Genomic DNA, 24,481 nt, shown 5'->3' with positions numbered 1-24,481 from the left:
AAGCCAGACACATCTGATGAGAATCAAGACTTAATTTATTTACAGTGTTACTTCCTTTGTGTTTTTGAGGTGTCCTCCTCTAATGTTTCAATACCCCACCCTCAACAAGAAGATCTTCTAGGGGCAGAGACGTATGAGCTGATACAGCAAGACTCAGACAAGATGCATTCTTCAGGAATTTCCCTGTTCAGCCTTGACTGGAGGTCGGAAAAGGACAGAGTAAGATAAGTATTCTGGTGAGCAGTGTCCAGAGCCCTGGACATCTCTGTGTTCTGGTGGCTATGTGAGTTCAAGCCCTGTTCAACTCTGGGAAACTGCTTCACTTAAAAATGCCCAGTTGCAGACAGATAACAGAATGGGAGTGGCTGGACATGTTCAAAATATCTATGCTACAGAGAGGGGAGGGGAGGCAGATTTATCCTGGAGATACATGAGCTATCCCAATACACATTCTCTCTCAACAATTGGATTTCCCAAGGGAAGGCAAAAAATAACACCAAGCAGAGTTTGAAGGGTCCTCAGCAAAGACATGTGGATAACATGAAAATTTCACCAAGATATTTGGGAGACAATTCCTCAGTACATTTCAGTGTCTGAAGCATAGCAGACGTGGCCCAGAAAAGGGCATAGACACAAAATGCTGGGTGTTAGTGTTCCATCCCAAGGGCGACTTCAATCTTATTTGCATAATGTGACACAAACACAGAGGAAAAGATGATTGCCACTGTGCAAATGAAGGCAGTAACACTGAGATTGCTATTCTCAGTGAGTGAAAATAAAAGCTGTATCTGATCTTACACAGGAAATTGGGTGGCAGCAGTGCTTTTGGTTTCTGTACTGAGGCATGCCAAAAGACTGCAGTAGGCACAGTGAAGATAAATGCAGTATACACAGGCTGAGTATACACAGGCTGGGGAAACGCAAGGTCTACAAAGACTTTAATTCAAGAGAACCTGCAATAGCCCATGCTGGAGCTTCTCAGTTGTTCATGGGAACCTACCTGTGGTGCAGGGAGCACTGTACTCCTGTGTGGCAAACTCATCTGGAAAGCAGAAGAGAAAGGAGAGAGTGAACTGCCATGACCCCTGGCACTGCTGACAGAGGGACAGGTGCCAGAGATGCTTTTCCCAGGCTCCACAGCAGGCCGCTAACACCATCCCCAGCTTCCCTTTACTTCCCTTTACAGATCTCAACTGGGGTGGGAGGAGCCAAGTCACAGCTCCATCTGGGGGCAGTGGCAGCAAGGCAGAGCCACCCCGAACAAGCAGTTCCAGCAGGTCTCTACCCTGGTGTGCCCAAGGGCTGCTCAGGCACCTTCTCCCAGTACACTGGGGTGGGGTGGAGACAAAGAATTCTGTTGCTGCCAGCCTGGCGCAGCAGCCAGGACAGCAGAGACACAAGGAGCAGCAGGTCTGCCTGCAAACACAGGCACGGCTGTGCTCTGGGGCCAGACCTGAGCACAGGACCTTCAGCACCCATGGCTCTACCCTGGGCCCCTCTGCACTCAGAGAGCTCAAGGTGATGGCCCAGACCAGCAGCAGCTGTGGGTCTGCGGAGCTCCCATGCCACTCCACGTATCCCACTGCCCACCCTTGCTCCCATGGGCGCTACCAACCCCCACTCACCTGTCTCGTAGTAGTCATAGACCTTCACCTGGGCTGGCTTCAGGCCCTGCACGGGGATGTCCTGCTCCACCGTGAAGGAGAAGCTGAGGGTCTCACTGCTCAGCTGGGGAAGGGAAGCGGTAGAGGGTCGGGGGGGCTCCACATTGTCCCAGGCTCCCCTATGCCCATCTCCCCTCACTCTGCTCTGCCACCCGTCCCTGGCCCTGGGGGAACATGGGGCCTGCAGGCCTGGCTGAGGGCAAGGGGAAACCCTGGGGGAAGCTCTGCCTGGTGGCAAGGTCTGGGCCCGATCTGTGCACAGGTTGGAAGGAAAGCCTGCTAAGGGCTGGGAAGAAAGTGGCAGTAAGTCTAAAATGTTAGAAGAAGTCAGTACAGGATTTGGTCCCATTCTTATCAGAGCCATGGTAGTTTTGAGTCCCAGATATTTTGCCCTATGTGGCCAAGAGTCCCAGTGCTTGTGTTTCTGACTCATCCTCGCCCCAGATGGATACTCACCTTTTCCAGATATATTAGGACATGGTTGGTACTTAACTCTGTGCGCTCAATAACAGGGTGGCTTTCCAGCTGAAGGAAGAAGACCAAGATGTTACTGCACTGATGGTGGCCTCCCTGTGCCACTTGCACAGTCCTGTAAATGTGATGCACTCTGGATGAAATACTGTAGCACTCAGGGAACTAAGTCAGCAGCACAGAACTGCCTCCTTGTTGTGCCACATAGGTATCATGGTCCCCAGGCCTTCCATTCGCCAGTCTGGCTGATGAAGTACAACCTGGCTTCAGAGGAGACTTAGCACTGGTTCAAGCACAGTGATGGAACAATTAATTGAAAATATGTTCCTTCTGGCTTGCTAGTTCTGCACTATATTATTATAGCCTTTATTTTCTAGTTCATGCCTGTATTCAGCATCTCCAATAGTTACCCAACACCTAAAAAGTTACAATGTTATAAGATGTTTTTAGATCAGCTGAGGGAAAAAGGAAACAGCATTACTTTAAATATACTATACACAGACACTGTTAATAGGGAGCTGTTGGGAAACAGTGAAAATAAAAGTTCCCACCAGTCTAAAGAAAAAGTTATTTAGTCTATTTTTCCTAGAGTGATAACATCATCTCCACTTGCACTGGCCTTAGGCCATGTATGAAAAGAGAACACTGTGTGTGTCAAATGTGCAGCTGACAATGGCAAAATCAAGCTGACACCCTGCAGTTTGCTACAAACATTTGAAAGGGTCTTGAAAATAAGAAGGCGGATGTTTTTCCCCCGTACTCAGTACTGGTCAGGCCGCACATCAAATCCTGTGTTCATTTTAGGCCCCTCAATTCAGACATTGAGGTTCAGAGAAGGGCAGAGATGCTGGAGAAGGAACTGGAATGTAAGTCTTACAAGGAGTGGCTGAGAGTACTGGGATTGTTTAGTCTGAAGACAAGAAGGCTCAGGGGGACCTTATTCCTCTCTACAACTACCTGACAGGAGGTTGTAGCCAGGTGGGGTTTGGTCTCTTCTCACAGGCAAATAGCAAGAGGACAAGGAGAAATGGCCTGAAGTTTTGCAACAGAAGGTTTATGTTGGATATTAGGAGAAATTACTTCACTGACAGAGTGGTTAAGCACTGGAACAATCTGCCCAGGGAAGTGCTGGAGTTACCATCCATGGAAGTGTTCAAAAAAAGAGTAGACTTTGTGATATGGTAATGAGTAGGTATGGTGGGACTCGGTCAAAGGTTGGATTTGGAGGTTTTTTCCAACCTTATTAATTTGATCATTCTATGATTCAGTGTTGTTTGTATGACAAACAGCATCCTACCTTCCTCACTGAGGACTTCAAGGGAATGAATCCCGACAGCATCTTCACATCAACAATCACCATGTTGGAGCTGTTGCGCTCTCCAGTGTAACTAAGGAATTGAGCAACAAAGATTCAGTGCACATCAAGTCAAAGCTGGGGACACTTCCAGCTTATCCGTAGCACTTGGCACCACACCAAGTCCTGGCAGCCCAGCACCTTCTTCTCCAGCTAGGCCAGGTTCTCCTAGTCATCTAGGCAGCCTCTCACTAACCCAGCTCTAGGCTGCCCACACAATTTCACCACTGCAGGACCCAGCCCAGCTGCTTCTTGCCCACCGTCCCAGGAATTCATTGTACCTCCAGGGCTTCCAGACTGGCTCACCCTGGGGACAACCAGACCTCCTCCAGCCCCCATGGCTGGACAGCAAGGCTCAGACCAAAACATAGACTCACCTGACATTTATGCCAATATCAAAGACCTTGTGAGCCTTGGAGTCCACACATGTCTCCGGGATAGTGTACACACGAAGCATGAAAGGTGCATCCTCCTGTGTGGGCTGCACGTTGTACCTCAGGCTTGTCTAGGCGACAGGCAGCAGCCATGTGTGAGCATGTGTGCATGACGCCCAGTGTTGGAGAGAGGGGATGCTCTCCCCCATCCAGCCTCCCCACTCCTCCCATTCTCACAGCTCCTCCACACTGCAGGTCTTTCCCTCCTTCCCTCCCACTCGTTCTCTTCCACATAACTCTGCTCTTCTCCTCTTCCCTTTACCCAGAGTCTTCCCTCCCACTTCTCCCCTCTCTCCTGTCCCTTCTTCTCCAGGTGGAGATGGACTCAATGATCTTTAGAGTCTTTTCCAGCCTAGATGATTCTATGATTCTGCCCTCTCCATGGCTCTGGCCTGGCAAGGGGCTCCCCTCCCAGGATGCCACCTACCTGCAGGTAGACACATCCTTCACCAGACACCTCCACACTGTACTCCCCTGGCACCCGGGGAAGGGACATGCGCTGGAGCAGCAGCCGATTGGTGGGATCCACTTGGAAGTCTTGCTGGAAGTTCCCTCCAGATTGCAGGGTCACTTTGGAAGCTGCCCCGCTCTTGGCATAAGTGAGAGCTCCATACAGGGACAAGGCTTGGAGAGCCACCACTGTGTCCTGAAAGAGACAGATCCCAGCACCCAGCGGGGTGCAGTCAGCCTTGCCATAGCCTGCCCTCCCACAGCTCTGCCCTTTCTGTTGGCACCCTCCCATCCATCCTTCACTTTCTCCAGTGTTAAGTAGAAAAGACAGAGGCAAAGATCAGCTTTTGCATCTTCCCATTCCATTCCTGTGTCCTCTGGATAGCAGTTGTAGGTTCCATGACCTCCTTGGTGTGGAGCTGTGCACAGCCTTCCCTTGCACTTTACAGGACAAAGCAGCAATTTTATATGCACAAACAAAGTGCAGCATGAGCCCTCTCCAACGGCACAAACACACGTTCCTTGTGTCCCTATCATTCTGCCCCACTGTGTCAAGAAAATCAGGTCATTAATCAAAGCTTCAGTCATTCCCAAGGACACTACCTGACATACTTGCCTCTAGCATTTCAAGCACTTGGCATGGTGGGTACTGCATGGATATACTGCACGTCTAATGTTCCCACCTTCCTGGCAAACCTTACTGGGCTCCCACCTGGCTCTCTGACATGTCCCATCCTCCAACATTGATGTGCGAAGTCGCAGGAGGGAATGGGAAGCAGCTCACCTGGGTGGAGGAGAAGCCTCCATTGGGATTCTGCTGACCACTGATCCACTTGGCAATATGAGATGCAAATGACAGCTCCTCCTGGGAAGGTGCTGGCTGAGAGGTGAGGTAAGCAAGGAGCACATAGGCTGTCATCTCCACTTCAGCAGAGGGAGCTCGGTAGCGATAGTAGGGGAGATCAACTTCTGGCTCTTTCCCAGGTCGCTGCCAATGAACAGACCCATCTTCACAGGAGGCAGGGAGCGTGGAGACAAGACAACAAGCAATTACTACTAGTTATTGCAGGGGACTTCTTGATCTGCTGCAACTCCAGGTGGGAGGATGCAGCCTCCAGGATGCATCTGTCATGCAGGATGAAGGGGGAAGGGTTAGGGTTACACATTTTGTGGGTTTACAGCTAGTATGAGACTGCTGAGCCTCACGCCTAGATTTCCCCACCAACAAAAGCCATTTTATCAAGGGAAGATACAAGGCCTATGAAAGAGATGTCCCACCAGGAGTACTCACCCTCTTTCACAGCTTCCTTTTCAAGTGAGTCAAGCAATGTCTTCCGCTTGTCTGTTTTCCCTGCCAGGGCAAATGCATATGCTAGCAGTGCCTTGGTGTACACATGGTTTTCTTTCTGATCTGCCGCTGTTTCCAGGCAGAACAGAGCATTTCGTATCAATGAGTGCTGGAGAGAGATAACCAGTGATTAGAAGGCTCAGAAGAAATGAGGTTTTTTGACTTACTAAGAGCACATCATCCCACTGAACTTTCAGGAGGGATCTGCCAGAATAAGATCTAAAAACAAGTAGGGTTCAATGTGTTTCAGAAATAAAAAATTGACAGCACCAAATTCTTATATCACAGGGCTCAACAACCAAGTCATTTTTCCAGTTTGACAAATATAGGTCATACTGTGTCATAGACTAACACAACACAATTGACTCAAGTTAGGATGCAGCCACGTACAGTTACAGGCAGAGGAATCTCCAGCAACGCGATAGTGATGTAGGCTGTCAGCGAGACCTCGTTGTCTACTCCACCCTGCAGGGAAATACAAACGTAGATGCTGACCCCACCTAGCTTCTTATGTTCAGTCTTTTCTCCCACTCCAGTGAGCATACACTTTTCTGCATTGTAAAGCCTTAGCTTTCCCCCTTCCTTTTGCAGCTGACATGGAGGTATCAATTCCACTGATTAGTGCAGGTTGGTGATCATACAGAATGGCAAATGGCGACCCCCCTAGTGTTTGCCATTGACATGGCAATATCCCACTTGCCTGTACGTTCAAGAAGCCTCAACTGCACCTGTCTGACTCATGTAAAGTTCTAGACTCATGAAGTAATGACCAGGCAGACACGTCACCTTCATGGCATTGTTCAGGAGTGTCCCAGAACTCTGGAAACATCCATTCTCCTTCTGTTTGTAGGACAGCCAGACAAAAGCATCCTGGATGTGCTTCTCATCTATGAAGACATGATGCCGAGCCTGGGCAAAGGACTTGAGGACAAAAGCTGTGAGCCTGAAAGGGAGAAAGAGAAAGGGCCTGAGCAAGCCTGTTGCCCATCTCAAGTGACAGGGTTCATGTGCACATCATCTGTCTGGAGATAGGCAAGAAGGCCTGGGGAACTGTGGGCCAATTAGTCAAACCTCATGTATTTTGTATCCTCACCTCAAAATATTCTGCCAAAAAACTTCTTTCCACCTTGATTTTTGTGCCTCTCTCAGTTCATAAAACCCTGTGATCCCTTCGTGTTGAGGCTACAGTTTGGAAGACAATGATTCTTAGATACATCTGTATCTAAAAAAACCTCCTCTTTAGAAAATCTAGGGAATTGCATGCTAATTAGTTAAATAGCTGTATAACAGTAGTACTCAATTACAGGGAAGAATAATTAAATTTCTGCTAGTTCATGGTCTGCTGGTCTACAAATAGCATTTCCTATTTACGTCAGGCAGTATTCATTATAAACATGTGAGTGAGAAAGAGGAGCATATAGGGAAGGCATAGGTGACATTGAAATCTCACCAGGTGTTCCCTGGTTGGCCATAACGTGGTCCAAAGGTACTGTAAGACCCATCTGTGTGTTTGTAGTTCAGCTGCCTCTGATAACCTGCAATGGAGAGTTAAAGCAAGATTCAGATGCCAGAAAGAGTCTGCTAAGGGATGGGGAAACAGAAAAACAGCTGTGTCAGCAAAGGCAGATGAGAGAGGAGTAGGTCAGTCCTCCTAGCCAATACAAAGTACTGGCATATCCCCAGCTCCATGCATTGCTTGTACTGCATGAGGAAAAGCAATACCTGCCTTTCTTCAGAAGGAAAGTAAGACATATTAATGACAATCAATAAGTCACTGTAGCAGCTCACCTGACAACTCTGCACTGCATTGCCACCCAATGAGAAAAGTGGGTCCAATGATCAGGTACCGTAATGTTTAAGCAACAAAAAATAATCAAGGGAAAAGCAGTGAAGGGTCTTCTCAGGCATGCAGCAGAGACCATCTGTGTATGAGAGAAGCTCTCTTTCCACATCTGGCCAACATTTGACAAAACCACCCCAGGCAGGATCTGGAAGAAAGCCAAAGCAGAAGCAAAAGCCGTGTCCCAGCTTACCGCTCACTAAGTATCCAGTGGCCTTGGATTTGACCTCCTCACTCAGCTGCCCTGTCTTGTTCAGATAGTCCAGGACATAGATGTTGGGTGCAAAGAGGACCATGTTCTGCTCTCCACAGCCAAATGGCATCTGGAGGAGCTGGTGCAGGTTCTGCATGGCAGTGCCCATGATGTCACCTGGGGAGCAGGAGATACCAGAGGGATGTATAAAATACTTAGGGCTGGCTAGAATAAGAGGAAGCTGAATGAGAGAAGCAGGAAATATCAGAGAAGAACAAAAGACAATTTAGGTTGATAAAGATCCTGGAAAAAAACACAGAACAGCAACAGAAGAGAGGGAAATGAGATAAAAGTTAGGGCACTGTGAGAACACTGAGAAACAGGGCATGCAGAAAGGGGAAAAGAAAGAGCATAACTGGAAGGGAAAGTGCTCAAGACAGAAGAGATTAAACACAAGAGTGAGTTATGCTAGAAACCAGAAGAAAAAGCTGAGAGGTAGGAGGCCAACATAAAGAAGCAGAAACAGCACATGGTTCTTCTGCTAAGCTATTCACTCACCCAGCACTGAGAAATATGCTCTGCCTGAGTCTTGTACCACATTTGTGGGTAGCAACAAGGAAAACTTCTCTTTCACAGGCACTCCTGAGAAAGAAACAAGACCCAAACAGCTTCAGTGAGGTTCCAAGAAAAGCCTAATGGAAGAGGAGGAGGCCTCAGTGAAACATTTCCTATCAGAAATGCCCTGACTTCAGTAACTTCATATTTTCCTGGCTATAACAAGATCTCTGAATTGAAACCACTCCCAAACACTTTTAGTCATTGTAGATCATGTGTCTACAGCTTTTTCCTGGCTGCACTAGAAAACAAGAGACAGAATTTAAGACTCCAATGTCAGCACTCGAGAGAACAGAGATGAAAACATTCATCCTAAATCTGTCCTAGCTCCCTATGATGCTTAAGCAGGATGGTCCATTCTTTAGGACTTTCTTCTGTCTTATGTCTCAGACTCCCAACTAATGGGGCATGTTTTGATTACACAAAAATATCAGACTATCAGGAATATAATAGAAGCAGGCCTCCTCCAGGCACATCCCACCCATCAAAGCACACAGGAACAAATGGAGAGAGTGGGAAGAGTGGGCTTTACCTTTTACACAGAGCACAGAATTCTGGGTTGTTTCCTTCTCAACTCCTTCCGGCTTGGGTAGGATAAAGGAAAACAAGACAGGTGAAAAGTTAGTGAGACAGGAAATACAGACAGACAGGAATCCTTAACAAGGACAGAGAGATAAATAAAAAGAAAAATGAGGGAACTGGAGAAGGAGAAGCAGTCACAAACATTACCTGAAATACAGAGCTCTGAAAAAATAATCTAAGCAAATAAAAGAAATATGATCCTAAATGATTAGTGTTGTGTGTGAAGGAAGGGCATGAAAAGGAGAGGAGAACACCGCAGGACTATCGCATGGGTGACCTGTAAATATTTTATGCAGTGAGAAACACATAACACCCTTGTAACAAAAGGACTGCAGGATTAGAGAGACCTATCCTGAAGAGATTTCTGCAGTGCTGCTTACCATAATGCTTTAGATGCTTTAGGGGAAAAAAAAATGTGTATGTCAATAATAGAAAGGGAAGATGTTGTACGCTGTAATATCTGATGCCACTACTGGTAGCATCCAACATAGTGGGCAAACATTAGAGAATTTTATGATACAGAGAAAAGCTAAGAACATAGAATCTACCTGCCAGATTACCACACTCAGTGTATAATAAATTAGTAATTACCTGTAAAGGATATCCAATTCTGCCCCATAATATTTCCTTATGTACAATATCACATCAGCAACTCTTTTTGCCACAGGAAATGGATAAGATGTAAAATTTTTACATGTTTTCATAGACTTTTACAATAACTGGAGTTTTGAGGGGTCTTCTTTACAGTCATCAAATTTCCATAGGTGCTTGTGAATCCCCCACCTTCATCCTCGTGCCAGACTATGTTATCAAATCAGAACTGTAAAACACTCAGCTTGAGGCAGTTTGCTTGGCCACTCAACTAGCTGAGAGGCAGCATGTGCTGACTGGCCCATGCTTACTAAGGGTGTCTCAAAAGAAGGAGAGAGGCTATAAAAAGGGTGTATTGGAATAGGAGTTAAAGGGAAGGATGGATTGGAGTAGAAATGCCGTTATTATAGGAGATAGGGAAAGTTTAGTGTACCAGGAGACAAACACAGATTACTAAGCTGCAGTCTTTATGCAGCCCTGTCAAAGTATAAGGATGATATAAGCCCATCATATTGCCATTCTGCGCTGTGATCTCATAAAATCATAGACCGGGCCAGATTAGAAGGGTTCCCAAAAGGTCATCTGGTCCAACCTTTAATGAGAAAAGGACCCTAGATAAGACTATCTAGCATCCTGTCCAATTGTATGCCAGCATCCACAGTTACCCACAGGAAAGCTCAGCGCTCCCTTCCCACAGCCCACATACCTCCACCAGCAGCTGCCTGATGACTGTGTCCTTCCGCCCTTTCTCAGGGGTCTCCACAATGTAGTTCCCGCAGGGCTGCTGGTTCTGTAGAGCCTCAGTGCTCACCGAGAACTCCACCTGCCCTGGAGGAAACAGGGGTCAGTCAGCCCTGCCAGGCAGAGCCAGGCAAGGGGAGTCACTGCCACTTCCAGGAGTTTCAACGTGCAGGCTCATGGATGGGGATTTCTGTCACATCTAGGCCCTATTTCTTCCCCACAAAAACAAAACTGTCTATACCAGAAGCCATCCCGGAGCAGATGAGCTGCACTGTAATTGAAAGGTGACTCTGGTGACTCTTTCCCAGAATCTGGGACAGTGTTGAGAATGACCAGCCCCACTGCTGTTCAGCACTCTGCTACCTTGCATGGACACCATAGCTGCTACCACAACACTTAATAACAATGAAAACAAAATATAAAGATCCCATGGAGAAGATATCTAATCTCAGGGAGGAATGGAGCTAACGCAATATGTCTGCTGTCCAACAATGTCTCTGGCTTCAGGAGATGCTATCCAAGGGCCATAAGGCTTGATGGTACTGCATGTGGTGCCAGATACAGTCTTGGACACTATGAATCTCCAGTGTTTGCCTCCCAAATAACCCCAGATCAGACACACTCAACTGAAATGGTTTCCAGGGAAACATGTTGGTCTAACACCCAATAGGTGAACAGGAAGAAGAGCACAGAGAAACCTTTCCTGCAGTTGTTAGCACCCTGAGACCTTTACCTAGAGATTTTGGAGTCACCAGCCAAGCCACGGTTTTCCTCCCATTCTCACAAAGACAGTGAGATGTTTCATCCTTTTCCACTGGAATAGCCAGGAAATTAGTAGACTGAGCCAGAGTCACACTGACCTGCCAGTTGTAGAGAGAGGTGCAATCAGGGAAGGGTGATCCCGAAGGAGGGGGAGCTAGGAAGCCATAGAAATAGCAGTTTCTTCAGTAGCAAAGGAGCAGGGAACTGAAGTTGTGGGTTCTGCATTTGGAGTATATAGGAGAAATAACATAAGAATGTCCAGGGTGAAGAGCCTAGGTCTACTGAGAGATAAGATAAGAAGGCTAGGTGGAAGGCAAGAGGTGCACAAGAAGGTACATAGGTACAGAGAAGGATTTAAACCTCCCTTACCCTGATGCAGGCGGTCAGGTAGTTGAAAACGGTGGCTTTCAGTGTGAAGGACTCGCCACGCACTACAGAGTAGGGCATGGTGAGCTCAACAAAGAAGGGCTGGAAGGCCTTGAGGGACACTGTTGGAGACAGGCCAAAGCCTGTGTCTGCTGAAGTGCAGAATGCATTGGCTTTCCACTCGGTGATGGTGTCAGGGATGGTCACATCTAGATCAGCATTTCCCTCAGAGCTGATGAAGCACAGAAGCAAGGACAGAGGGATGATTTTTATGGCATTTTGTTGACAAGCTGTACCTATTTTGGCCTATGAAATAGTATTGTCTGTGTGAATTACGGGGCACAGTATGTTTGCTACTGTAGGACCACTCTACATCTTCTTCCAGTCCACTCCTTGGACAAACTTAACCATGGCTGAAAGTAATTTCATCTCAGAGGATTGCCAAGTGATCTCTGCAAACAGTGAAGGACTTTCTGGTATTGAAAAGGCTGGCAAACAGTTTGGGATTCATATTTTCACCTTATAAACCCAGTTTTATTTAAAAGGAATGAACTGGCCCAAGGTACTCACCTTATAGGTACTAAACTCCAAATCCAGGTTTCTGGGAAATACTTTCGGACTGTCTCTGTCACCACTTCGGGAGTGCTTGAGGTCTCATAAATTCTATCTGCCTCAATGCCTACATGTGATGAGATGAAAAAGAAATCAATTACTGATAATTCTAAACAAGCAAGACCTGTATCAGCATCATGCTTCAGTCTGAGAAAGTGTCAATCTATGTGGCAATCAGCAGCAGACGCTTGTGGCTGTAGAGAGCACTAGTACCAGCAGCAGTGAAATTTAAGGTTCACTTCCTATTAGAAAGAAGACCTAGCCTTCCAATATTTCCTGCTGGAAAGAGGATCCAGAGGATCTCAAGGTTTGCAGAGCAGCACTTTATGGGGTTTAAAAAAAGGATTTAGAGCAAAAACTTATTTAGGAACTTCTGTGCAAACAGCCTTTTCCCTTTCAGGTACAGCCTTGATGTGACCATCTTCTCCATCCTATCAGGCCAGCTAGCACTGGAACTAGCACTAGCACTCTGTTGCAGGTTTTTTTGTAGGGTCATTGTGACTCAGAAAACCACCTTCCTGCCTCTTCAAGAACTACAATGAGGATGGTCAAAACAAAAACATGCAGCTGGAATTTGGGAGGAGTAAAAAGGACTATTTTGACTAAAACAAAGTTTTCACATGCAAAACTTATTCTCAATAAAATATTCTGTGTTTGGGATTATATTTGGTAAAAAAATTGTTTTACTTCAGTTTTGAACAACTGGAAAACAAAGATGGGGTGAGTGGGACTTGCTTTGCCTGGCTTTTACAATCAGAAAGAAAGATGCATCCAAACAGATAAACAAGAAAAGTTCTTAATTTGGTCATCTTTACTTTGGCTAAATTAATTTCTGCATTTGGATAACAATTGTGTAGCTAACAAATATTCATACTATTTGCGCAACAGGCACCTCCAGAGCCTGAGAAGGTCTCAGGGCACAACTGAAAGAATCTATCAGAGGTGTATCACATAGCTCCTAGCAAAAGTGACAGGTGGCTTGCTTTTATTTGTCTACTGTGGTATTTCAGTCTTCTTACTGCTGCCTATTTCAGTTTACAGTAATTAAAAAGCACCTATCCTGCATCTTAGCAACTTGTGTCAGAAGTTGAAATTGTTTTCAAACTGGACACGTACAAAAGCACAGGTTCTTGTGCCAAGGGAAAACTCTCTGAATCAGCTATCCAGATAGAATAACTTGTAATTTCTAAGATATTTCCCTTTATATGAGACTCTGAAGAATGACACGGCCAATTCTGTTGCCCAAAGAGTTACAGTGTAACTGAGATAGACCTTAGAAATAGAATGGGTCAGTTTCAGACTGAACTTCTACCACATATATCTTCTCATTCCCAAGGTCTACCAATTTGTCACTGAAAAATTTGTCACGCACTTCATAGTTTTAACCATACATAAAACTGGCTGAGTCAATGAGAAAAGCCTGAAAATGGTACTGGAGGTTCCTTAAGTGATAATCTGAGAAAAGGAGTCTACTGTAAAAGCCTAATGAACAGAGAATTCAGCAGCAGAATAATACCCTCTTCTCTGCCAGTCTTTGAAAACTGCCTGGTTCTGTTGACTTCTAATGTGGAGTTATCAAAATTTGTCTGTAGACCTTCAGAACCCAGCAAAACCCATTCAGAACCTGAAATCTCTGAACCCATCAATTCGGTACTATTTCCAAGGTTTCAGTTCGCAACCCCAGCTCTTGTTTAAGTATTCACCCCAAAATACAAACAGGCTCTCTGTTCAGAACGGAAGTGATAACAAAACTCAGTTGCTTTACCACTTGTCCTCATTGCATACATCGGTGCTCCAGCCGCGACTAAAGGTGATGCATGGCCGGCATGTCGAAAGAAGGGGCTGGCGTAATTATCGGGGCTGCAGTACCAAGGTTTCCTCACCTTGGTATTTGTGAAAACCTTTAAACCCATATCCTGTGGGAGAGAAACCAAACACATTTTTTTATTACTGAATCCTGTTGAGGTTTACACAGCAGACCTGACTGCCTCAAAATGGAAAAGTTGTTACTGTGTGTGGATTGGACCTTGAGACAATCCCCTCAGCCTTGGGCCTGAGTGCCTGGGTGGCTCAGAGAGACCAAAGGATATATCCCCTCTGTTTCTGGGCCACAGGTTCCAGTCCAAGTCCAGCCTAGGGGTCAGGATGAGCCAGGGAGTTTTCTCTCTGGAAGGAAATGTCTGTGACTACAATGCAGCTCAAAGGTGCATTGATTTATTCGAGCTAACTGATGTCATGGAATTATTTATCCTCAGGTAGAACCTCATTTCAAGTCAACCTCAAAGCTTTTCCTGTGAGAAGAAGACTGAGACTGATCCCTTTTCCAGTAGAGCAAAGCTGGCAAGACAAGTAAAGCCTATGACTCTCACTGAGCGCGCCTCTGGATAAAAATTAGTGTCAGATCATTCAGATTCACAAACCCTTCCCTTGTTACATTGCACGATGCCACAGAAGGCTTAGGCATTTTCAGTCATCCTCCCACTCCACTCCACAACCATGGAAGAGGCCTATACCTTTAGGATGCTGTAAGTGTCCTCTTCATTCACCTCCATTACTGGAGCATAGGTGATCCCGTCCACAACTATTTGCTTCGCGGGAATGCAACTGTCCAGGGGATCCTCGAAGAGCATGTTTGGACCATGCTGATAGCCATGCAATTCCTTCACTGGCAGTAAGTTATACACCTAGGCAGAAAGAGACAAAGTATTTGGTATATTTAGCGTCCACTGTTATAAAACACAACTCAGGAAGTTGGATGCAAGCACCATAAAAGTCACATCCTGAGCACATACATCCACATTCCCATGATCCTCCCTGTGGCGGGAGCAACAGGAGTTTGGGAATCAAAAAAAGGATGCAAATTTGAAGATACTGTATCATTTTTTATGGACTGCATGTTACTCTGGGTATTATGGTTCAAATATGTAAAAAATTACACTGGCCAAACCATCTGTAGTACTTTTCTCTACTCAGGGATTGTCATTTTCTGCTTGGCAAAAGGAGAATAAACTCTTTGACACTAATCCAAGAAAATTAATCCATGAATGGAGAGAGTAACTGAAAAATTGTCATCAAATACACAGCAATGCTTGACTCTGGCCAAAACAAGCAGGACTCCTAAGAAAGCTTTCTAATTGCCATCCCTACAGTCGCACAAAACCTGTAAGAAACAACTGGAGCCCATTTCTCAGTTTTTGCCCGCTGGAAGAAGATGAGAAACAGCACAGGGGAGCTTTGTGTCAGCTCTGACAAGAGGGACTGTTCCCTGTTTCCATCCCAGCACTGGGCTGCACTTGCCAGGTTTTGACATGTTCCACAGACTAAGAACTTACAGAGGTAGGTGACAGGTCAGCTTCTGGCTTCATGAGGAGAACGCTCTTGTCCACAGCACGGACAGCACAGAGGGAGTTCGGGGAGGCTCTGAACAGCAAATGAGCATCAGAGGAAGGCAGGCCTTCTGAAGGAGAGAATTTTAAGTCCACCTGTAACCACAGGAAAAGCTATGTCACAGATGCCCTACTCTTGCACGACTTTTCCTTCCAGTTGAGCACATTCAGTTCTAACCTTACAAAGCCCCCACAGACTTTCACACCTCCTCCTACACTCCCTCTATGCTACTGTTCCCTTCCTGCAGGGCGAGGGGAATCAGTACTAAGAATTCTTGGTAACTTCAAGCATCACAATTGCTCGTATAACTTTTAAGGTGGTTTTGGGTTTATGGTCATTGTGAGCATGATGAGATAATCCCACATAGTGGCTAGATGTGTTCAGGCAATGGAGCATGGTCTTGAACCAGGACAAGTCTCTGTACTGCACCCAGATATTGTCTGTGGAGAGAAAACCAGCTTGCAAACACCTTGCTTAGCAGATTCTTTGGTAACATGAGAAGTAGTGATGCCCTGGAGCAATACTGCAATATCTACTGGCTGGTAACGATTCTGAAGAGCTGGCCTGTTTGCTGAGGCATACCAGACTTCTCCAAAACCTAACTCACAACTCTAACAATGCCCTACCTACCTGTGCCCTGGAAGTTCTTGCTAGCAAAAGTTGTTGTCATCACCACATAACATGATTTTGTAATAAGATGGCTGACCTGCATAAATCTTCTCTCTCCTCAGCAGTACAGATCCTCCCTGAACATGCAATGATCAAAGCATCCTCAGAGTAATCTGCTGCCTGACAAAGCAGCATCAGCTGCCAGTTTCCCTCATGTCCCAACCAGAAAGCCTCCAACTCTCCCAGGGTGGACTCTTGAGACCGTAAAAAAATATTCTCCAGGAAATGGCAGAAAAAGGACTGTAGCAAGCTTGTTACTAGGAAAACTGCCTGGCATAGAGATAGCCCTAAGTCTGTCCTATCCAGACTGACAACAGCTTTGTATTCAGCATGCTTTCAGAGAAGAAAGCAGTATCCAATCATGTAAATCATTTGGCACTTGGCTTGCAGACAGACCTTAATGCAGTCCATAGTATGACCTTTAGTACATGAACAAAATTCAGGTGACTAAGCTCGTATAGTGTAACCAGTCTCAAGAACTCATTTAGCTTGTATTTTAGCAGAACAAGGGACTGTCTTCAGCAGCATCTAGTATTCTTTAGTCCCCAAGGAAATTTTTCAGGTTGTTCTCTTCTTAGGACTGCTCTTATATCAATCTGCTCTTCTGTATAAAAAATATGGGGGATTGAAAGAGAAAAATAGTGCATGTGCTCACAGAGAGGAAGCTTTATTTTTCTGCACTCTTTCAGTCTCACCACTGCTATTGAAGCATCACTGTACACTGCTCGGAAGGTTCAGTCAAGGTTTATCTCCATTTACATACAATAGAAATTAAAATGACAGGATGAGTTTTACAGCAGCTGAGAGATATGACAAGTATTAGCTTTGCCCACTGGATTAGGGCTATGTGTGTTTTATTTTTGCTTGGTGGCTCCATAAGCAGACACCTCATTGATGGAATGAATTTATGTGAAAGGAAGTGAAACAGATGTGTTGCACTATGAACAAATCATGCATCTCCACCACATTTTTCTTAGCCAGGACCATCTGTGGGATCAGTGGCTCTGACTAGTTGCTAACAGGGGTTTTATCAGTGTAGTCCCTGCTAGCACTTTTTTTCCAACAGTTGATATCCTCCAGGCTAGCACAAACCAGTAAGCAGTGAAGCTACCTACAATTGATATGCTGCTTGTCCAGTGTTAGTAAATCCAAAGAAATTAGCTTAGCCAGGCTAAATCTTAAGTAATCAAGCTTGACCACATTGCAGTCTGATAGTTGCTGCCTCAAGAAGTGGACACTTACCTTATTGTTGAAACATAATTCTATGTCAAACTTGGCTGAATCAGCAATCACCTCCCTGCTGGGGGCAGTGGTGTAAACAAGTACTTGGGCCATTGGAGCAATATCAGCTTGTACAGGCAGCTGTAGCAAGAAGATACCACTGGCTAGAAAAAAAAGCAAGGGTAAAAAGTTAAGGTGCAAGAAACCCTCTCTTGGAGCAGCCAAAATTCAAAGTTTGACTTTATGCTGAACTTCATCCTAGCCATTATGAAACTCCAGGCATCCAAGTGGGATAAACTGGTGCTCACAGAGATGCGTAAGTCTCACTGTCTGACTGAAAAGGCCTGTTTTCCAATGCATAAGTGTGCTGAATTTTGCTTTGGTTTCTAAAACAGACCATCAGACTGTGTCTCTGAGGAATACTCGAGCCCCAGAAAATGTCAGAACAAAGACAGCTGGCACAGGGGATTAGAGCAAATCTGTGCAAAGTCTAAATAAAGGCAGAGAAAATAAAGGTCATACTCTTCCCAGATCTTAGGGGACATGGAGTTGTGGATCCCTGCATTTATATGGAAGCAGAGTGTCTGCCACAGTTCCCTAGCCTCCCACAACAGTGACAATTTGGTAGGGAAGAGGAACTCACCACTCTCCTGGTCCAAATCCAGAATGTGGGTGCCTGCTTGCTTAATGTTTCCCTTGGCCATCACCTGAATGGAAGCAGAAACTTTGTTGTGATTGAGGTTATGCATGAGCCAAACTTTGAAGTGGAAGAACCTGAGAGGAGGGCAACTGAGCCGTATGTCTGCTGCTCACACCTCGCTCAGCTGCTCTCTGCCCCCCTATAACAGAATCCCACTGCTCACCCAGGGGGCAAAGAACATTTATTTTCCCATTTATTTGGGAAAGAACCTAAGAAGGGCAATGAGAAATTGTTTAAAGCCTGCTGACACAAACCACGATTTCCATTTCCAGCCCCCCTACCACTGCCAGTGACAACCTCACTGTATGGCAGTGCAAACTTACCAGGTAGTAAAAGGTGATTTTCTTCTGCTCTGCTATGGCCTCCGGAGTAAGGATATAATGCACCCTGATCTCTGTGGAGGAGCCACAGCTTAGTGCCTCAGACTTGGGCTCAATTTTGAGGAAGCTATTACTAGGAGAGTAAAAGCGCTTTAGTTGGAGATAGCCGTCTGCATAATATGGAACAACCCAGGAGCGATCGTAGCAGAAGGGGTGTGTTTTATGAATTGCCTGGAAAATGAGAAAATACACACAAAGATCCTCAAACACAAGTGGCTGAACTGGAGCCAAAATTCATATACTAATATTAAAGGTTTGGTATTTTTTTGTATTGTAGCAACGAGGAAGTCTAAAACATAAAAAACCCCATGAGTTTGGAAAGTGCAAGACAGGGTGGTGGTATCCTTGTCGAATCATTGGGAACAACCTCACTACCAGATAAGCTGGAGTTTGTGTCAAACAAGCTGAATCATATCAGATTTTTGTTTACTATCAGTATCCCCTAAAGGACTCTTTACACTAATACCTTGCCCCTCTAATGTTCTGATAGTTTAAAGAGAAAATAAGCTGGTTTTCGTATCTTTCCTTATTATTGGCACTGAAGAAGGGATAGTGCTCTTCAGTTAAGATATCACCAGTGACAAGATCAAGCTATGGATACTATAGAAAAGGAGGAAAATCTCCACCTAATAATTCAAAACCTAAATTGAATAGAAATTCAAGAGCTGAAAGAGCCCCTTAAAAACGAGAGCAAGGGGAAGATATTCCATTTAGAAGGGCACTACTTTAGCATTCATGTGTGCCTCACATGCCCTTATTTCCTTATCTTTCTCATTATGTTTTGGAATGCTTGCCTTTTTTTACCCTGCAAAAATCTGAAAACTTCAAGCATCTAGTAGTAACTTCTGGATAATTTTTCAATGGTTTTAACCTGTGATGAGAGAGTTGTAAGGAGAAGAGCAAATATTATTCTAGACATAAATATTCTGCCCTAATCCAGACAAACAAATCCCACACCTGGGAGAGAATTTATGTGAATGGTTCATACTCTTTTTACAGCAGAAAAAAGGAAAAAGAAAAAAAAAGAAAAGGAAAAAATTAGGAGGTCTATTTAGAAACTTGAAATTATACATCAAACTCTGAGATATGCAGCTTGCCTTAACTCACCACAAAGGATATTAAGATGGGGAAATAATTCAATTAAAATGACAGTGAAGCACTAGCAGCACTCCATCATGGGAGATAGACCCACCCTTGAAACAGATTTGTCTACATCGGGCTGATGATCCCTTGGAGCAGAATGGACCATTATGATCTCTTGATGTTCCTTCTAACCCTACTGCCAAGCAGAAATTAAATACTTACAAAATAAGTGCAATTGTGACATGGCAACCCAGTTAGTTATATGACTATTTCCACCAAACTGGTGTCAAGGTTGGCACAAACAACAAGGAACAATAATCTAACTGCTTTTGCATATATAGTAGAAACTTCAGAGGTACTCCCCTTCTAGCCCTGTGGGTGACTTCATCACCTCCTCTGCCTGTGGGACTTACCCTAATTCCAACATTGTCAAAGGACAACATGGAAGTGTTTAGAGCAAACTGTGCCATGCCCTCTTCATTTGTTGTGTAGTTTTCTTCCCGTTCCCCTTGGAAAGAAATCCTCACAGTTTCATTGGCAATTGGAGCACCGGACCCATCCACTAATTTCACCTGGAGGAGCAAAAACAGTACAGGAGAGGAACAGCTGCCACCTGAACAGACTGGCAGACCACCAAGCTAAAGATGTTGGGTCCATGCCATACGAGGAAGCCTACACAACACTTTACACATATCTCTTTCAGAGAGAGCTGCAAACTTTCTGAATATTTTTTCTTTGTCTCTTTCTTATCTCTGCCTCTGGGTCAGATGAGTGGAGGTGGAGCATGACATGCACTCACACCCCCAAGGCCTCCTATTTAACAGGTGACTGGAGAAGCAGAATTTTACTGAACTGGAGCAGCAAAAGCACAAGGACAGATGGGTAAGCAGAATGAGGGCTGTGTTCTCAGCTGCTGTTCCCCAGTTTGAAAGCCTGAAGAGGAAAGGAGACCCACAGGGATTAGTAGCACTGAGGTCCAGCACCTTTTCAGAGGTTGGGCAGGAGGTTCAGTAGCATCATTGCTTAGCACTCATGGCATTCCATTCTCATGGTTTCCCTACCTGCCCAAAGAAGGGGATTCCACGTTTGTAGTAGGAGTCTGAATGCTCAAAGGTGATTCTACTAATGGTGCTTGTGATCTCAGAGAAGCTTGTTCCAGTGAACTCCACTCCTGCAGAAAGAAACATGAAGAACCAATTTGCCTCTGCCTGATGAGAATTACTTTTACTCTAGGCCAACCCTCCTTTGCTGGACAAACTATTTTGTTGATGGTCCTGGGTGACATGTAGGAAAACTTTGGGATTCCAGAAAAGCAAGTCTGCTTTGCTCCCTCATTCCTATTTGGCAGGGCCCTCTGCTGGTCTCTCCTGGCCTTATTATATGGCTCTTTCATCCAGATGATTCATACCTGTATCCTCCTCTTTAATCTTAGCCTCCACATGGAGCTTATTCTCATATCCACTTCTCTTCAGCTGGAATAACTTGGTCTTTACCGTTTCAGAAATGCAGCCATAGTTGTCTGCCTGTTGGAGGGAAACAAATAAGACCATTGTATTCTCTTTTATACAATGGTTATTCCACTTAATGAATCCATCACTGTGCATTGCTCTGAACTGAAAGAGAAGCCCACAGATAATTTCCCTCTGTTGTTTTCATCAAAATCGGAAAAGGACCCAAATAACTTGGCCAAAAGCATTTTGAAGTACTTGCAGCAACATCAGAGCAAAGAGTTTGCAAACTAGAAGATTTTTCTGTATGTGTTTGTGAAATTTGAAGTTTCAAACATTTGGTACAAAAGCATAGGGAATTAGTCAAGTGTATGCCACACAAGAAAAGTTTGTCAGGCATCAGGCACCTTAGAATATACTGCTGTTGATTTAAAATGCATCAACCATATGAGCGATACATTAACCAAAGCCTGTATATGTGTAGAAAACAGATGACAGCTGGAAAAATATTTCCAAAGCTTGTCACCTCTCTTCAAGATCTTCATATACAAGGCAAGTTTCCACAGAAGAGATGCCCGGAACAGAGGTTAGCACTGCAGTATTTATATTTTCTTTTAACATGAATAACAGCAGTGGCAGAGGCAATTCCGGACATCATACTGTATCAGAGCCCAAGGACCACAAGAATGTCTTCTGCTTGTTTTCTTTTTCTGGCATATCTCCACAATTTCTATTACCCTTGTTTCTGTCAATCAAGGTAGCACTGTTGTACCTGTGTGTCCTCCAAACTCCACCCAGTTTTGCTTTTGTAGACTTGTCAGCTGGAAGGGTGAAAAAAATTACTTTTTTTCCTGTCTGTCTTAACCACTACTGCTAAACCCATATTCATTTCCTTCTAGCTCAAAATGCATCATCCCCTCCCCTGGTTTCTACTCCTTTCCTGCTTCTAACACCGTCTCCAGCATAAGACAACCCCAACTGTACTCTCATCATTCATGGTTTTTCTATCTCATTTCCCTCTTATACTCTTTACACTCCATCTGACCTTTCCCTTATTTCTTTCATCTCTTCATTCTCCATCATCTTATGGCTTTTACCCATATCATTCTTACTGCACAGACCTTACCCCTATTTTTACAGTTCATATTTCATCTTGCACCCAACCTTCTCTCCTTCTTCAGGTTTCCTCAAAATACATGGATTTTCATAAAATCATAGAATCACATAATGGTTTAGGTCGGAATGGACCTTAAAGGGCATCTATGTTCCAACTCCCCTGGCCTGAACACTTCCAGGGATGGGCCATCCACAGCTTCACTCGTCAACCTGTGCCAGTGCCTCACCACACTCTTCACACTATGCTTGTACACGTTTAGAGCAAGCTGTGCCTACCAGGCATGCTCAATAAATAACACTTTCTCCTATCACTCTACCCACAAGAGTAATGATGACTCACATGTCCAGAGAACTCCTCACACACTGCTTTATCCTCTTCACCATAGCAGGTACGGCCTGTGTGTTCAAACTTCCGGCAGACACGGAAGCTCACAAGACCAGGAACAGGCTTCCCAAATGTGTATCTACCAACACGGAGGATTGAAAGGAAAACAGAGTTGTTAGGAATGTAAGAGAGATGGAGAAAACTTACAAGCTCACCCCAGTGGTTCGAGGACTCTTCCCTAGAGCTACCTCCAGGATACAGAGGGTCATCACAGGAAATAAAAAGCAGAAATAAATTTGGTAACATGGCAGGATCAAGCTTGGCAACAGAGGTGGAAGCACTGAATCTAATAGTCCTGTTTCCATCCCTGGGAATAACACATAAGTCTTCAGAATTCATTTACACTAATGCTGATTTAGTTGAGAGTCCCCTCATCTTTGAGAATATGTTGAAAATATCTACCTCACCACACAGTTCTGATGGGACTGGTTTGTGTATGTAAGAGCACTGGGTCTTTTGAGTCATTCTTTAGCCCAAGGCATGGCTCTCCCTACATTGCTACGCAGAATTAAATGGGGTGCCCAAAAGGAAAGAGTGTGGCTGCATCCCTTAGGCTTTCCACACTAGCAAGAGGAAGACAGTTAAAACACTCCTGGGTAAACTAAACTGAAGACCTCTTCCCTAGAACTGTAGCTGGTGTGAAATCCTCTATGACTCAAAAAATATGCAAGAAACACCCTCCCAAAAAAACCAGAACAACAATATGTTTCTACATGTTACATACAAAGTATAACAAACAGTAACTGTTGCCTTCTATCTAATATATAGATATACTCTCTGTGGTCCTAGGACCCCAAAAGGAATGAGAAATATAATACAGTCTCATATCTCAAGCTCACAACTGAACTTTCAGTAGCAGTTGAATCAAAAAATGAAATCAAGGAGAACTTGAAAGAATGGCACTCACAGTCCACAAACTGTCACGTCCAGCTTCTCAGCAAGAATGGTGATCACTTTGGGCATTTTCACTATTACTTCGAATTTTGGCAGCACTGCAGAACCAAAGGAAAACAGTCTATGTGGTGCAGAATTACATAAGAATGACATATGAAGGCTGCTTGAAGGCAGCTCAAAGGCTGTTATTAAAAATTCCCTGAAATGCTTTTACATCTAAATGGTCAGATTTTAGAGGCTTCTGTCACCTGCGCATCCCACTGAAGTCAGTGAAAACCAGTCAGCCAACCATTGTGCCAAATAAGAAGACAAGATCATTTACACCAGCTATTAAAACACAGCAGCTTCTTAGAGAACACATGAGTTATCAGTCCCACAGCAGCAGGATGTAGTAAAATAGAGAGGTAAGGTAATACAGGTTTGCCACAAATACAGAGATTTGGGACTGCAGCCTGGTCTCTGCATTTCCAAAGCATATAGATCTTACCAATTTGCAAAATAGGAAGACTCCATAGCTTCCCCAGTGACATAGCACAGAGTGATATCCCATTCAAACACAACTGCAGAAGAGGAAATGGAAGGTGACTGTCTTGGGAGAACTAGGAGAGATGCAGGCCACAGGACACAGAACAGTCTTGCAATTGTAAGAGGTCAAAGGACTTCCAGACTCATCTTCCAGGACACCCTTCTGCTGCATGAGCTGGATCATGTCAGATCATGCAACAAGGGCTGCAGCTGGCTTGCTGAAAGCTATGCTGGTTGCAACCATGTGCAGGTGTGTACTGGGATACTATTTTTTCGGTCAAGCAGATGGAACCAGAGAGAAACTAAGGCACTAAGGCATCGTGCAAGCTTCTGTGGGGAGGACAGCAAGATCTTAATTTACAGACAGCCCCAGCCTAAACCCAGACTTACAGGATGACACTTGAAAGGTATGCAGCCAACTGGATATAAGGCTGTGGCCTTAAAATGCCTCTGAAAGGAGATGAGGATTGTGGCTGTCCACACACACTGATTGAAGCACTTTGCTCCTTGTGACAGGAGCCTTGCTGAGGTAGGTGTTCAGAAGAACTGCACTGCATTGTCTGAGGCTTAGGGAGGACTGGAGATAGGTCACTCAAGTCCTTTAGTCACCTCCTCATAAACAGGTGATTCTTGAGAGGGAGAGGACACAG

At 44.8% G+C, this 24,481-nt stretch overlaps 1 protein-coding gene across 1 annotated transcript in view; it reads right to left on the bottom strand.

Annotated features, from left to right (window-relative positions):
• Positions 1 to 17: 17 nt before the first annotated feature.
• Positions 18 to 24,481, bottom strand: part of LOC135409376 (alpha-2-macroglobulin-like) — a 30,017-nt gene continuing 5,553 nt past the window's right edge. Inside the window, exons 7-36 of the mRNA XM_064644802.1 lie at positions 23,320 to 23,404; positions 22,368 to 22,491; positions 20,872 to 20,986; positions 20,525 to 20,634; positions 19,877 to 20,035; positions 18,324 to 18,551; positions 17,944 to 18,007; positions 17,322 to 17,464; positions 15,356 to 15,505; positions 14,537 to 14,707; positions 13,789 to 13,939; positions 11,982 to 12,090; positions 11,415 to 11,643; positions 11,017 to 11,143; positions 10,249 to 10,370; positions 8,902 to 8,953; positions 8,313 to 8,396; positions 7,755 to 7,931; positions 7,172 to 7,256; positions 6,508 to 6,664; positions 6,112 to 6,186; positions 5,665 to 5,830; positions 5,158 to 5,381; positions 4,351 to 4,569; positions 3,867 to 3,994; positions 3,433 to 3,523; positions 2,121 to 2,189; positions 1,626 to 1,728; positions 1,001 to 1,042; positions 18 to 197 (exon numbers count right to left, since the gene is read on the bottom strand). Coding sequence (XP_064500872.1) covers positions 172 to 197; positions 1,001 to 1,042; positions 1,626 to 1,728; positions 2,121 to 2,189; positions 3,433 to 3,523; positions 3,867 to 3,994; positions 4,351 to 4,569; positions 5,158 to 5,381; positions 5,665 to 5,830; positions 6,112 to 6,186; positions 6,508 to 6,664; positions 7,172 to 7,256; positions 7,755 to 7,931; positions 8,313 to 8,396; positions 8,902 to 8,953; positions 10,249 to 10,370; positions 11,017 to 11,143; positions 11,415 to 11,643; positions 11,982 to 12,090; positions 13,789 to 13,939; positions 14,537 to 14,707; positions 15,356 to 15,505; positions 17,322 to 17,464; positions 17,944 to 18,007; positions 18,324 to 18,551; positions 19,877 to 20,035; positions 20,525 to 20,634; positions 20,872 to 20,986; positions 22,368 to 22,491; positions 23,320 to 23,404 — 3,785 coding nt within the window. The 3' untranslated portion in view covers positions 18 to 171. The remainder of the gene's footprint in view (positions 198 to 1,000; positions 1,043 to 1,625; positions 1,729 to 2,120; positions 2,190 to 3,432; positions 3,524 to 3,866; positions 3,995 to 4,350; positions 4,570 to 5,157; positions 5,382 to 5,664; positions 5,831 to 6,111; positions 6,187 to 6,507; positions 6,665 to 7,171; positions 7,257 to 7,754; positions 7,932 to 8,312; positions 8,397 to 8,901; positions 8,954 to 10,248; positions 10,371 to 11,016; positions 11,144 to 11,414; positions 11,644 to 11,981; positions 12,091 to 13,788; positions 13,940 to 14,536; positions 14,708 to 15,355; positions 15,506 to 17,321; positions 17,465 to 17,943; positions 18,008 to 18,323; positions 18,552 to 19,876; positions 20,036 to 20,524; positions 20,635 to 20,871; positions 20,987 to 22,367; positions 22,492 to 23,319; positions 23,405 to 24,481) is intronic.

The sequence above is a fragment of the Pseudopipra pipra genome, chromosome 2, assembly GCF_036250125.1.
Source record: "Pseudopipra pipra isolate bDixPip1 chromosome 2, bDixPip1.hap1, whole genome shotgun sequence".
Classification (NCBI taxonomy): Eukaryota; Metazoa; Chordata; class Aves; order Passeriformes; family Pipridae; genus Pseudopipra; species Pseudopipra pipra.
Note: the sequence above shows the minus strand (reverse complement) of the source record. Positions and strands in the feature narration are given on the sequence as shown.